The sequence below is a fragment of the Quercus lobata genome, chromosome 8 (assembly GCF_001633185.2).
Source record: "Quercus lobata isolate SW786 chromosome 8, ValleyOak3.0 Primary Assembly, whole genome shotgun sequence".
NCBI classification, from domain to species: Eukaryota; Viridiplantae; Streptophyta; class Magnoliopsida; order Fagales; family Fagaceae; genus Quercus; species Quercus lobata.
This window is the reverse complement of record NC_044911.1, coordinates 34,358,314-34,372,180: the sequence shown is the minus strand read 5'-3', so window position 1 is coordinate 34,372,180 and position 13,867 is coordinate 34,358,314. Positions and strand designations below refer to the sequence as shown.

Sequence of the window (13,867 nt, the reverse complement as noted above, 5' to 3'; positions counted from 1 at the left end):
AACTCCTCAGTTTTTATTCATTCCCTAAGAGAGTCAAGCATCCTTTGATTTATGTTCTAATTGATATTGTGATCTTTGATATGCCTCTGTATTTGGAATAATTGTTAATATCAAGTAAATTATTATATTTTGTATAAACTTTACTTTTGTGATATGTGACTCAAAATAAGTATTTTTAGAATTGATCAGATTTGTGTGTAAATCCGCTCACAGGATTATATTTCTCAATTAATGCTTATGTATACATATATCATTGTATCTCACTATTTCTCATTTATTAGGGAATATGTTTGGTAAACTGTAATAGGTACTGTAATATGTAGTAATAGTTATTTATATTATTTAGCTATTTTATAGTTTGGTTATGTTTTTATGACACAAGGTAATCATTTTTTTGTGAATAAATATTCTTTAAAATGATGAATAACTATTCTTCTCTAAAATAGTTGTAATGGTTATTTCTTAGTAGGTGTAATAATTTCTAAAATTAATATATTTTCAAATAAACAAACTTTTCATATGCATATAACAATTATGAAATTAGAAAAACATAAAATAACTAATCTCTCTCTCAAATTAAAAAAAAATATATTATATTTTCTAAGAAATATAATTGTATGAGTAAGATATTTTCTAAAATAGATCTTAAGTTTATTCTAATGTTTCAACTCACAACTAAACTTATGATTATGTTTAGTTATTTCATTATAATATATTTTATTCTCAGTAATAAAGATTGTAATTCTTGTTGTAAATTGTAACCCCATGCATTCAATGTACTAAACCTACCAATCACAAATAATATTAATGACTTAATTAACAAGATAATGGATAAATTAATCTCAAGATACTTGGGTTAATGTGATATAAAAATTTTGTGACTACTATTTGTCTTAATGTGCTATATTAAATGTTTCATAATATATTTTATAACAAAAAAATTATTGCTATAATTTTTATATATTTTTAATTAAATTACACCAACATGCATGGCAACATGTATTATTATTATTTATTTTTGAGAAGAACACCAACGTATTATGTTATGTAGAGTAGTAACAAAATATATGGAGTAAGATAGGAAGTTTAGGGCTTTTTTGGTTAGTTTTTTTTCATCACTTAATTTTTGTTATTCAGTTTTCGTCACTCGTCACTCATCACTCGTCACTTAAAATACCCCAACTCACACACCCCATCCGTTTGGCACCATCACTCAACTTGTCATCACTCAAAATTTTCAACTGTTTGTGGGCCTCATATCTGTAACTTGGTGTAGCTTTTACTTTTTTTTTTTTTTTTTTTTCCTTCAACCCCCAATACCCAAACTCACTGAACCCACAAAAAAAGAAAAAGAAAAAAAAAAGCATAGAACCCAAACCAAGAAGAAGCCACCTAGTGTGAAAGGAAAAAGACAAAAAAGAAGATGAAGAAACCAAACTCACCGAACCTAGTGAAGAAAAAAAAAGGGGTCAAAAGTTGTGGCTGACTCTGATCGTTGGACCCAATATGTAGTTTTAATTACTGAAATGCCATTAAAAACAGAGTTATGGAAACTGAAAACACATTCCATAACTCATCACTCAAAAATTAAAGAATTGAGTGATGAAAACAATCATCCAAAACCAAGCCAAACAATCATCCATTTGTGGGACCCACTTGCTTTGGATGATGGATCATGAAAACTGAGTGATATCACTCAATTTTCATGCTATCCAAACAAGTTCTTAGTCTCTTTAATTCATATTTTTCACAAAGAAATTTTTTTTTTTTTTGAAACTCACAAATAAATAATTTTAACGTGTGTTCCTATATATAAGGACTATTCTTCAAATTTGACTGTTTGCGGCCCCCACAGCCTCGGCCCCTCTCCATGCGTTCCACGTTTTGCGAAGTATTGAAGTTCTATATATGGCTTTCATGTGTCAGTGTAGAAATCACGAACATATAAGTTAGCTAGCTATAAGTGGAATTCATCAAAAAAAGAAAGAAGCTATAAGTGGAATGGCACTAATCCATCACTTCCCTTTGTCCCATTTGTGCTCCTTAACACATGACTTACCAAAATATGCCACGAAAAAATCTCTTCTTATGCACCACCACCACCACCACCACCAATTCCGATGCTTGGCAAGTGCACCAACTTCACATGTCCAAGATGAAAGACAATCCGCCAATTACCAGCCGAGCATTTGGAGTTACGACTTTGTGCAGTCCTTAAAGAGTGATTTTGTGGTAACTACATCTCTTTAACTCCTCTGTGTCACCTCTCCCCCCATTCATTTCTCTTCTTTGAAAAGCAAAGAAAGTTTGTTAACTATGATTAATAATAAGAAGTTTGTTAACTGCTAATTAATAACGTACCAGACAAACCATATTTAACAGTTCAGTTAAATATTTATTCACACTTGTACACACAATATCCACAATTGTACACGCAATATGCACACTTTAAAATGTCAAAAAGGTGATACCCATGTTTAAACGTGGAAAGGGCTGAAACAAGTATGAAAATGTGAAATGAGTTGTGTGGGAGAACCATTATCTTTAATTAACAGCTATATATCTTTTTTTTTTCCTTACAATAAGTGGGGAATAAAGGGTTGGAACCCAAATTCACCATGGGAGATATTGGGTAATGTCTTTGAGCCACAAGGTTGTTGGCATTTTTGTCATATTCTGCTATAACTCATGAAGTAGACAATAAGTGTATAGTGTTACATTATTTCTCCTATAATCATGTTGTGACCATGCAGGATGAACCATACGAAGATAGGGTAAAGAAAGTGAAAGAAGATGTGAGGAGTATGATTAATAATGAAAATGCGGACTTAGTGGAAACACTTCAACTAATTGATGATGTTCAACGATTAGGTTTGGGGTACCGCTTTGAGAAGGACATAGCAAGAGCCCTTGTAAAGTTTGCATCTTCCAAAGGTTGTAACGTTAGAGTAGAGAAGAGTCTGCACGCTACTGCTCTCAGCTTTAGGCTCCTCAGACAACATGGCTATGAGGTTTCTCAAGGTATAATTAAATATCTACCTTCTGGGACATCATGGGTTCTTTTCAATAAATGGTCCTCATGATTTCTAGAATTTGTGATATTAAGGTAATACAAATTTTACTACATAATTTTTTTTTTACAAAGTAATGCAATCATCAGTCATAGAAAATGTAATTGGGACATACATATATTATATTATTAAAATCAGGGACGGAACTAGGATCAAAATTTAGAGGGGCCAAAACCTCAATAAAAAAAATTCTTTAAAATACAAATTAGCATATATTTAATGTTAAGAAAATATCAACAAAAGAGAGGAGAAACAAAATAATCATTTATTAATAAATTTTAAATTAATAATTTAAAAATAGAATTCAACATTCTTTTAAATAACAAAAATCATCTATAGTTGATTTTGTACTAAACTTTGCAACAATCTCCCTTTTAATCCTAATTTTCTTTTGATTAATGATACATGAATTTATAAAATTTATATAATAAAATTTGTAATACTAATGATTGTACACTACACATTAGCACCAATTTATTAACGCAACTATTCAATTCTATAATACCCCACATAAAATTAAACTAATTTACTAATAAACAACCAACTAATAAGATGTAAGTTAAATATATATATATATATATATATTTTTTTTTTTTTTAAAGTTAAAAATTAATAGCCAAACACACCTACCATCCCACCCACTGATTAATGGCCACCCACGCACCCCACTCTCACTCACTACAAGTACATTAACTTGGTTTGTAATTTGTATTCATCTATCTTTCTTCTTTCTTTTCTTTGCGCATTTTTTTTTCTTTTCAGCAAAAATAGCCGTATCTTTTTCACGAAAATTCAAATAGTCAATCTTAATACTTATAAAAAAAAAAAAGCTTGGATCTAAGAAGAAAGAGTAAGAAACAGCTAATACAGTAACACAAATGTTGTAGTATAGTTGTTTGCCAGTTGGGTTTTATCATTTTCATTTTTCATGGGCCAATTTGTAACTTATTGGGAGGAGTGGGGCCAAAAATAATTATGTTGGGCTCAATTATTAAACTATTCATTAAATGTGTATAGTATTACTATTTAAAAAAAAAAGGGTGGTGGGGGGCAATGGCCCCCTCAGCCCCTTACCAGTTCCATCTCTGATTAAAATTTGCCCAATATATTTATTTTCATATCAATTTATAATTTTTACTACATTTTATAAAGTAAAAGTTTTACAAAGTATTGCAATCATGAATCATAAAAAAATTAAAAAAAAAAAAAAAATTGGGACATACATTTATTATATTGTTAAAATCCACCAATCGTATTTATTATCATATTAATTTGTAATTTTTACTATGGTAAAATTTGTAATTTCTATAGCATTTTTCATCTCGTGTCAACCTCATAACCTCATAATCTTATTGGATAATGTTTGTATGGAGCCCAGATGTATTCAACAGATTCAAGGACGATAGTGGCAATTTCAAGGAATTCCTCAGAAAGGATGTTAAAGGAATGCTCAGTCTATATGAAGCCTCATATCTTGCTTTTGAAGGAGAAAATCTCTTGGATGAGGCCCTGGCATTCACAAGAATGCATCTCAAGGACCTCAAAAGGGATGTAAGTAAAAGCATCGCAGAACAAATTAGTCACGCATTGGAGGTTCCATTGCACCATAGAATGCTAAGGCTGGAAGCTCGATGGTATATTGAGGCATATAGTAAGAGGGAGGATGCCAATGGTGTTCTACTTGAACTTGCCAAGTTGGATTTTAACATTGTGCAATCAGTACATCAAACTGAGCTTCAAGAAATGTCGAGGTAAGATAATTCTCAATGTATTTATATGTGATCAATTAGGCGGGCTTTTGCTAAATAGCGTTACCCAAAAAAAAAAAAAAAAAGATCTCATGTTAAGTGGGAACTAATTAATTTTGCTTCCCACATGCATTTAGGTGGTGGAAGGGTATGGGTCTAGCAAACAAGTTGAGCTTCAGTAGAGATAGACTGATGGAATGCTTCTTTTGGACCGTTGGAATGGCCTACGAACCTCAATTCAGTCATCTTCGTAAAGGGTTAACGAAAGTGACTTCTCTTATAACCGCCATTGATGATGTCTATGATGTTTACGGTACTCTGGATGAACTGGAGCTATTTACTGATGCCGTTGAAAGGTTTATACCAACCAACTCTTCAACCTTCCAATTTTTATAATAGCAAGTCATAGCTTTAATTTGAATTCTTAATGATTTTTTCAGATGGGATATCAGTGTGGTGAAAAATCTTCCCAACTGTATGAAATTGAGCTTCCTAGCTCTCTATAACACAGTTAATGAGATGGCATATGACAATCTTAAGGAGAATGAAGAAGACAGCCTTCCATACCTAACAAAAGCGGTAGATATATGTAGCCATTTAATCGTTTCTTTTAATGAATAAATAGCATGTAGGTTTTCTTTTATAGTTAATGGGTGTTCTAGTTTATTTGATAACAAAGCCGTTAATGCAATATGTTGCAATCCTACTGCAACCTTGTAGTAATTTTTTTAAAATGCTAGGATCACAAAAAGATTTACAATTTTTGTCACAATTCTCAACTTTTATATGGTCTTAGAGCATCCACAGTAGCATTTGGCACATTTGGCATACCAAATACTAAAAAACCCCCCTTTATGAGATATTCCAAATCTCATAATTTTTGCAACATGTGAACAATACTGTTCCATTTTAGAACGGTACGGACAACAATGCTAAAAAAAAAAAAATTATTCATTTTTAATATATATATATTGAAACCTCAGTAGTTGTACAAGGACACATGTTAATAATTGCTTTCTGTTAACACATGAATAGCAAGTGGAGGAATCTAATGCATGTATCTTGTATGTTTTACTTTAGTGGGCTGATATGTTAAAAGCTTTCCTACAAGAAGCAAAGTGGAGTTACAACAAAGATGTGCCAGCATTCAGGGACTATCTTGACAATGCATGGGTATCAGTATCTGGGGTTGTCATACTAGTTCATACTTATTTTTTATTGAACCAAACTGTCGCAAAGCAAGCACTTGGGGACTTAGAAAAATACCACGATCTCTTACGTTGGCCATCCATGATTTTTCGACTCTCCAATGATTTGAGTACTTCCGCGGTATTAATTCTATTTTTCTTTTCCCACCCCCATGTTGTTCTTTTTTGTGCTAAACTGGATTTTAAAATCTATATCATAGTTGGTAAGATTACTTTACATTAATATATTTTGTCGCTTGTTTGAAAAACAGGCAGAGTTAGAGACAGGTAAAACTGCAAATGCAATCCATTGCTACATGCGTGAAACTAGTCTTTCAGAGAAACGTGCTTGCAAAGACATCAGAAATATGGTTGATAGAACTTGGAAAAAGATAAATGAAGAGCGAGTAGCTGATTCTTCATTTGGAGAACCGTTTGTGGAAATAGCAATCAACCTTGCTCGGATTGCCCAATGCACATACCAGTACGGAGATGGGCATGGGGCCCCAGATGAGAGAGCGAAGAACCGAGTATTATCATTGATGATAGAACCTGTTTCACCAATTTAGAGATAAAATATGTGTGGCCTATGTCTGAGCTTAAGATAAAAATTGTAATCTTATCGATCGGCCCAAGTCAATAGTGGCTACGAAATGGGTGCTAGAGGGTGCGGTGGATGGGGTGTGGGGTCTAATATTTGTTCTTTATGTTGAGAAGTTAAATAAATAAGGACAAGAGTATCTGGGGTTCATACTTCAAATTGATTAAGTTTGATTATTGCCAAGTGCTAAGCAATGTGGCCTACGCAACAAATGGAAAAGACATTTAAACTACTAGATTGATGAATGTGGCCTAGATTGATGAATACTAAGGATTTAGTTTCCATTTAGTCTCACATAATTTAAAATCTCATGCTGGGATAATGGTATTAATTTGTAATTTAATAATAAAAAATCCTGAATGATGGGATAATGGTATCTAGCTCTTTGTATCTAAATTTTTTTTTTCCTAGTAGGTATTTATACTTGAAATGAAAATTCTAGAAACTAAGAACTAAATAAAATAAAAAAAATCCTGTACAGGATATTTTTTATGTACAGGATACTTATGTAGGCACAGGATTTTTTTTTTTTTTTTTTTTTTTAATGTACAGGAATTTTTTTAGCTTCTAGAATTTTCATTTCAAGTATAAATACCTATTAGTGTAAAGCCTTTATGTATAACAGAAATTCAGTCTTCTCTGCAGCAAAAGAAACTGAACTCAATCCATTGTGTTGTAACCAGCCCTTAAAATAAAAAAAAAAATTAAAAAAAAAAACAAAAAAAAAAAACAGATTTTTTATGGAGCCACACGTGACCCTCACCTATCCCCTTAATTCCTCACCACTTTTTAGCAAGATCACATAAAAATCCTTAAGAATCTCTAAACACCTTCACATATTTTATTTTAGATAAAAGTTTTTAATATTTTTGGTGGGTTTTACACTTTTGCTTTAGCTTATTTTAATCTAAGTTTTGATAATGATATCCATGTGATTTATGAGTTTTGGAAGTAATATTTATGTGTTTATATGTATAAGTTTTGTATTGGTGGAATTATTTAATTAGTGGTTTTATAGTTTTTACAATGGTGGATATCTAAGCGGTGAAGATTTGAGAGTTTTGGCTTTTTAATGTAAAATAATAGTGAATATAATTTTTATTGATTATTAGTCGCTAACTCGGGGGTTGCGTGTGATAATATTTTTAAGGTGGTTTCATTAAATTTATTTTTTTTACAATTTGGCCTCATTTAATAAGTAGTAATGCATTCCATAATTATATTTCATTTATTATAGGGACAATCACAAATGTAATATATATAATTTATGTTGTATCAAAATGAAAACAATACAATTTTTTTAAGAATTCAAATGGTAAGTTAGCAAAAATATTAATTTTTTAATAAAAATTATTCATAACATTTTGTGTATCATTAAAAAATATATAAAATTTTAAAATTATTCTTTTAGTTTTAAACAAACTTTTTCAAACCCAATTTTTTCTACCATACAATAAAAAACATCCCGAAACGTATCCAGAAAATTAATAAAAATCAGGGAAAGGATACTGTACAAAGATCATTTTTGTCAATATATAGTCTAGACCATATCCTGTTATTTTCCAAATAAACTAAAACCTGACAACAACTCAAAATATGACATATTATAATACGATTTTCTCCAAATTATATCAATAACAAAAATATTCATTAAAAGTATTTAGTGTTGTAAATAAAATGATAAAAAAATATTTGCATCAAGGAACACTTATATATTGACTAATGACATGCAACAAATTATGAAATGCAATATGTTGTGTTAGTTTTCCTAGATCTATGAATAAATGTCATTCAAAAATCCTAGACCTACACCTTGCTCCATGCAAAAAAAGAAAAACGTTTTATTTATTTTTTTATGAGAATACCATGACTTCATGATAGAAAATCCCAGATCTAATTTTATGATGAAAAACTGTGAATTATATTTTTAATAGAAAATACAGATCTAGTTTTATGATGCAAGAAAGAATGAGTTTTATAAAAATAATTTTAGATCTGTTTTTGAGATAGAAAATAAAAGAATGAATTTTATGAAAAGAATTTCAGATATGTTTTTTGGGACAGAAAACAAAAGAATGAATTTTATAAAAAGAATTTCATATCTATTTTTGAGATAGAAATTAAAAGAATGAGTTTATAAAAAAATTTCATATTTGTTTTTGAGATAGAAAACAAAAGAATGAATTTATAAAAAGAATTTCAGATTGGTTTCAAGTGAAAAATAAAAACAAAAACAGTTTGTCCTGCAATGATCCAGGTGATAATTAAGACTGGTTTGAAAAAAGGAAAGGGAAAAAAAATGACAATATGTAATCAGCATCTAAATTAACAAACACTTACAATGTGCATTCTTACTATAAAAATTAATGCAATCAAACATTTGGATACAATGCATAGACATTACAATTAATCCTAAATTAAGACGTTGATTGCAAAATTTTGTAGTTGAAGATATATATTACAAAATATCTATAGTTTAGGTGTCTATCTTTTTGATTCATTAGACAATCATCAAGTTTATGAGTTATGTACATGATGAATTAGATAATAGGAGGTATAGTGGCTAGCCTTTTATCTTTTCATTTTCAGTTATAATAAACCAAAAGTAAAGTTTTAGAAAACACAAATATTCATCAATCTAAGGTAGAAATAAAAAAATCCAACAAAAAATGAAACAAATGAGAGAGAGAGAGAGAGAGAGAGAGTACCTTTTTTGATGGAAAAACTATGCATAGAATGGAAAAGAGTGACAAAGTTACAGTAAGAGTTTAGGAATAAGAAGAGCCAAAATGAAGGAAGATAAATTGGCAAAAAATTATATGTAAAGTTAAACCACCCAAGATGAATATGTATAGACAATACTTTTGTTTTGAATTATTTATTTATAACATCAAAATGAAAGTCCTTGAATATGTAAAGTTAAAACAGTCTAAGATGATTTTGTAAAGACAATATATTTATATATTTAATATTGTAAAAAAATTAAAAGTAAAAAATAAATATGAAAAAGAATAATGACATGGTGGATGAGGTGGCTTAACAATAGCGTAACAATAATAAATGCTATGCTTCAGTTTTTAGATATATAAAGATTTGGAGTTAGTCAAAGATTTAAATTGTTTGTTTTGAAGCATATTGTGATTTTGGTTTCATAGGTCTCCTGATGATGTTGTGAAAATCTTGTGGGAACTACTCATAAATTATTGAGGTTTTGATGTAAGAGATAATACCTTGAATGATTCATGAGTATAATGGAAGTCTATGCCTTGTAAAGTCATTGGTTAAGAAACTTTGGAAGTGGAAAATATTATTTGTGAGGCTAAATACTAGGCTTCCCTAATTAGTGCTTATTTGGCAATTCCTAATTTGTAGCTAGATACAATTTCAAGTTTTATGCTTATTGTGATAGGTTTGCTTGATATTGTTTAGGTTTTAGCTAATCTCATTTGGAACTTGGAGAGTTACGTTTTTTGCGGGTTGCAGGGTAAGTAGCTTTTTAATGAAATTTTTGAAAAATAACTATGTTTCATAAACATTATTTTTGGGTCAAACATATTTTGGAAAATTATATATGAATATATGTTTTCTTAAAAGTGTTGTTTTATGACCCTATTATATATTATTATATATGAAAAATGCATCATATTTGGTAATGCGAATGGGAAAATGCATGATTTGTTAACTTGGAAATGATAAGCATCTTTTATAGAATTCTTAGGAATGGAATTTATGGATTTATTGCATTATTTGAAGATTCTAAAGATGTTTTTATATTGACTTGTGATATTTGAGAAATTGATAAAAAATATTATTGACAAGAAACAATTTTGGAAAATTTGAGAACCTTGTGAATATATTGGGTACCGTGTTTTGATTTCATATAAACTGTGAACTCTTCATGTTTTTACCCTTGGGCTGTGACATGTGATTACCCGGTGATTACCCAGCTAGATACTATAGTCTGTGTGACATTGGTATCTTAGCACCCATCTTTGTGATGGTTATTAGTTCTGGCTTTGTGTCAGTAGATGAATTCTGGTTTTGTGTCGACAATTGAGTTCTGGCTTAATTTGTGTTGGCGACTGTCATGTGGCATTGGGTTGGATTTTTTAGTTTTGGAATGGTGTTATTATTGCTCACAGTATATCTTATGCAGTTTCACATTGAGATATTTCAAAAAAGTTTTGTGCTATACTGTTTTAATCATTCTTTTCATATTATAATTGAAAATGCTCTTGCAATATTCAATTAGAAATTTCCCAAATCAAAACATGCTTTGTATACTGTTTGTCATTATGAAACTTGCATTTTCCCCATGCCCCATTAATTATGCTACTTACTGGGCTCTGTCTCATCTCATTATTTTACAAACTTTTCAGAGTAGGCAACAATCATTTTGAGATAGCTTTTTGGAGGCTAGTAGTAATTAGACTAACTACTGATGGAGGATGAACTTTTGTAATGGAGATATTTAGATGATGTACATCATAGAGTAGATGTCACGACCCAAATCCATGGAACATGAATTTGTGAACTTATATAACTAAAAAAAACATAATTGATCCAAAATAAATTAAAACTCCAAGAGACAAGTACTCTTAAAAACCTCTTACAAAAATCTAAACTCCACAAATTGAAAATAATCTCCACTATATAAAACATGAATTACAAAATAAAGATAACTGAAATTCTATAAGTTTTCAAGTAATACTGAAGTCGTCTACAACTTCCACACTCTACCTTGCACCTTACAAAGCGATCCAAAGGTTCTATATTCCCAACTACACTTTAATCTAAAAATAGTAATTGATGGGATGAGCTACACATCTAGTAAGTAATTATACAGAATACATAACAGAATAGAGTCAAGAAAAGCACGAGTATTTTGATTTTTCACAAACTCATTCAATGATATCAAAAATAATTATTCCAAAACATATAATGAATCACTTAATACATATGTAATCACATCTCAAAATCATTAAAAAAAAACACATACATATAATTGATCAGAGCACAGTGTTACATATACACATCACATTTTTCTCACATACAATCCTATGATTGGATACCAACATCTAACCCCTGTTGATGAGGGATCAACACATATTTCTCACATACAATCCTGTGAGCGGATTTACACACATATCTGATCAATTCTAAAAACACTTATTTTGAGTCACATATCACAAAAGCAAAGTTTATACAAAATATAATAATTTACTTGATATTAACAATTATTCCAAATACATAGGCATATCAAAGATCACAATATCAAATAGAACATAAATCAAAGGATGCTTGATTCTCTTAGGGAATGAATAAAAACTGAGGAGTTTATATAAATAAATTACAATTCTTGAGTAAATATGAAAATTCAATTTGCAAAAAGAAACATTTTAAATACCATTTGGCGGATAGGAATATGACTTCGAAATCACTTGGTGTTAACAAATTTAAAGAACAAGAACCTTTTTAGAAAACTTACATTGGAACTCAATTATTTACGAAAAATAGTTTAGTTTAGAAATCATCTTTTAAGTGAGATTTGGGCATTCAAAACGTTATTTAAAATTTGAAGTATCTCTTTAAAACATTATTTAATAGTCGAAATTTCTCTTTCAATGATGCAAAAATGCTTTTGACAAACTTTAGAAAATATAAGTTTGAAATACAAAACTTTTGAAAACTTTTACCTTCTATGAACCTAATGGACAAAATTTGTGCATATTATGCATAATTACTTGCAGCACTTGAATCCCTCTGATAGTCCAACCGAAACAACCTCCAAAAAGCCTCAAAATACTCTTAAATAAGACCTATATTCAATCATATAAATTACTTAGTATCCTCCACAAAATATAAAACTTATTGAATTGTACAAACTGACTCACTAGGAAAAATACTTTGCTGAACTGACAACACTTAAACACTAAATTAAAGTTTCTCTAACCAATAATAATCCCTTGCATTAATCGAAGCTCATATTGCCATGAGGAAGGCAGCAGGCAAAATATCATTGACCTAGGATTTAATATAAAACCCCAATGAAAAAGTAAGAGCCATATACCTGAATAGAGATTCGTAATCCATGGCTTGTTCTAGAGACACATAGTGGGCAACCTAGGATTTAATTATATAACTCCGTTGAAAACATGAAGGCCATATACATGAATAATATTTTGATCCATGACTATTTTCATGGATACACACGGTGGCCCAAAACTAGGATTATATATATATATATATATATATATATATATATATATATATATGTATCAGAGCCAACCCTTGGTCCTTCTGGGACCTGGAGGGGTTGTGGTAGGAACTCTCACTTCCCATATGGGGATAAAGGAGGGCTCTCCGCCTACCGGTTGTGTCGTGGTCCGTTGCGGCGTAGACCCATACAGAGTGACTCTGATAGGTACCATTGGGATCCCTAAGCTATGAACTAGCTTACCCCCCTTTGGTATCAGAGCCATTTGAGCTCGATCGTAAGTGTTTGTAAGTTACTGTATTTTCAATCAAGTTGGCCGGTTATACCGCCATAGTTATCCATTATTTTGTTGTGTTCATTACTTTGAAAGTATGTTATCTCTAACAAACATTATTTTGTTTTACATCTATTTTCTGATAGCACTTCCACTCCCATATGTTGCATTTTTCATCTACTACTTCATCTTAGCCAGTTTTTATTGTTCTTTCTGTTGGTGGTAGGCTGAGCCTCCCGTTCATTCAAACTGTTTATTATCTTGTGATTATCTGTTTGAGCTAATCCTTTGTTTCCCAGGTCATCTTTTTCTCTTATCTTTGTTTCTAGCCTAAAAATTTGTTACAGATGTGTCCTGTTGAGAAGCGTCAGTCCAGTTCTATGACTGTTTGTAATCCGGTGAGACCAGAGTCCTAGTTCAGTGTCTGTACTCGCACTAAGCAGTAAAGCCCGTCTAGCCAGGAGAGCGTTAGGGTGTGCGTACGGTGGAGTAATACATTTGAATAGAATTCAACGGCAGTAGGAGGTTACATTTGTCATAGTAGGCAGCAAGCTCTTTGAACATATCCTGTCTCAGATCTAAGGATAGATCCAGAAATTGGAGGATAAAGAAAGTCTAGGTTGCAATTGATTTCTTAGGCTTTTAATCCAAAATGATAAATAGGATGTTTAGAAGGAGTGACTCTTCCACTTCCAATAGATCTAGCAGTACAAACCCCCCTGAGATTCCACAAGAAGATGGAACAATCAACTCAGAGTCGTACCAGCTT

At 30.8% G+C, this 13,867-nt stretch overlaps 1 protein-coding gene across 1 annotated transcript; it reads left to right on the top strand.

The window, feature by feature from the left end:
* The first annotated feature begins 1,954 nt into the window (after window positions 1-1,954).
* On the top strand, window positions 1,955-6,871 carry LOC115955086 (probable terpene synthase 12). The gene is made up of 7 exons (XM_031073137.1): window positions 1,955-2,232; window positions 2,754-3,021; window positions 4,450-4,822; window positions 4,957-5,175; window positions 5,260-5,398; window positions 5,900-6,148; window positions 6,279-6,871. The coding sequence occupies exons 1-7, from the start codon at window positions 2,002-2,004 to the stop codon at window positions 6,573-6,575; spliced, it is 1,776 nt and encodes a 591-aa protein (XP_030928997.1). The 5' UTR covers window positions 1,955-2,001; the 3' UTR covers window positions 6,576-6,871.
* The last annotated feature ends 6,996 nt before the right edge of the window (window positions 6,872-13,867 follow it).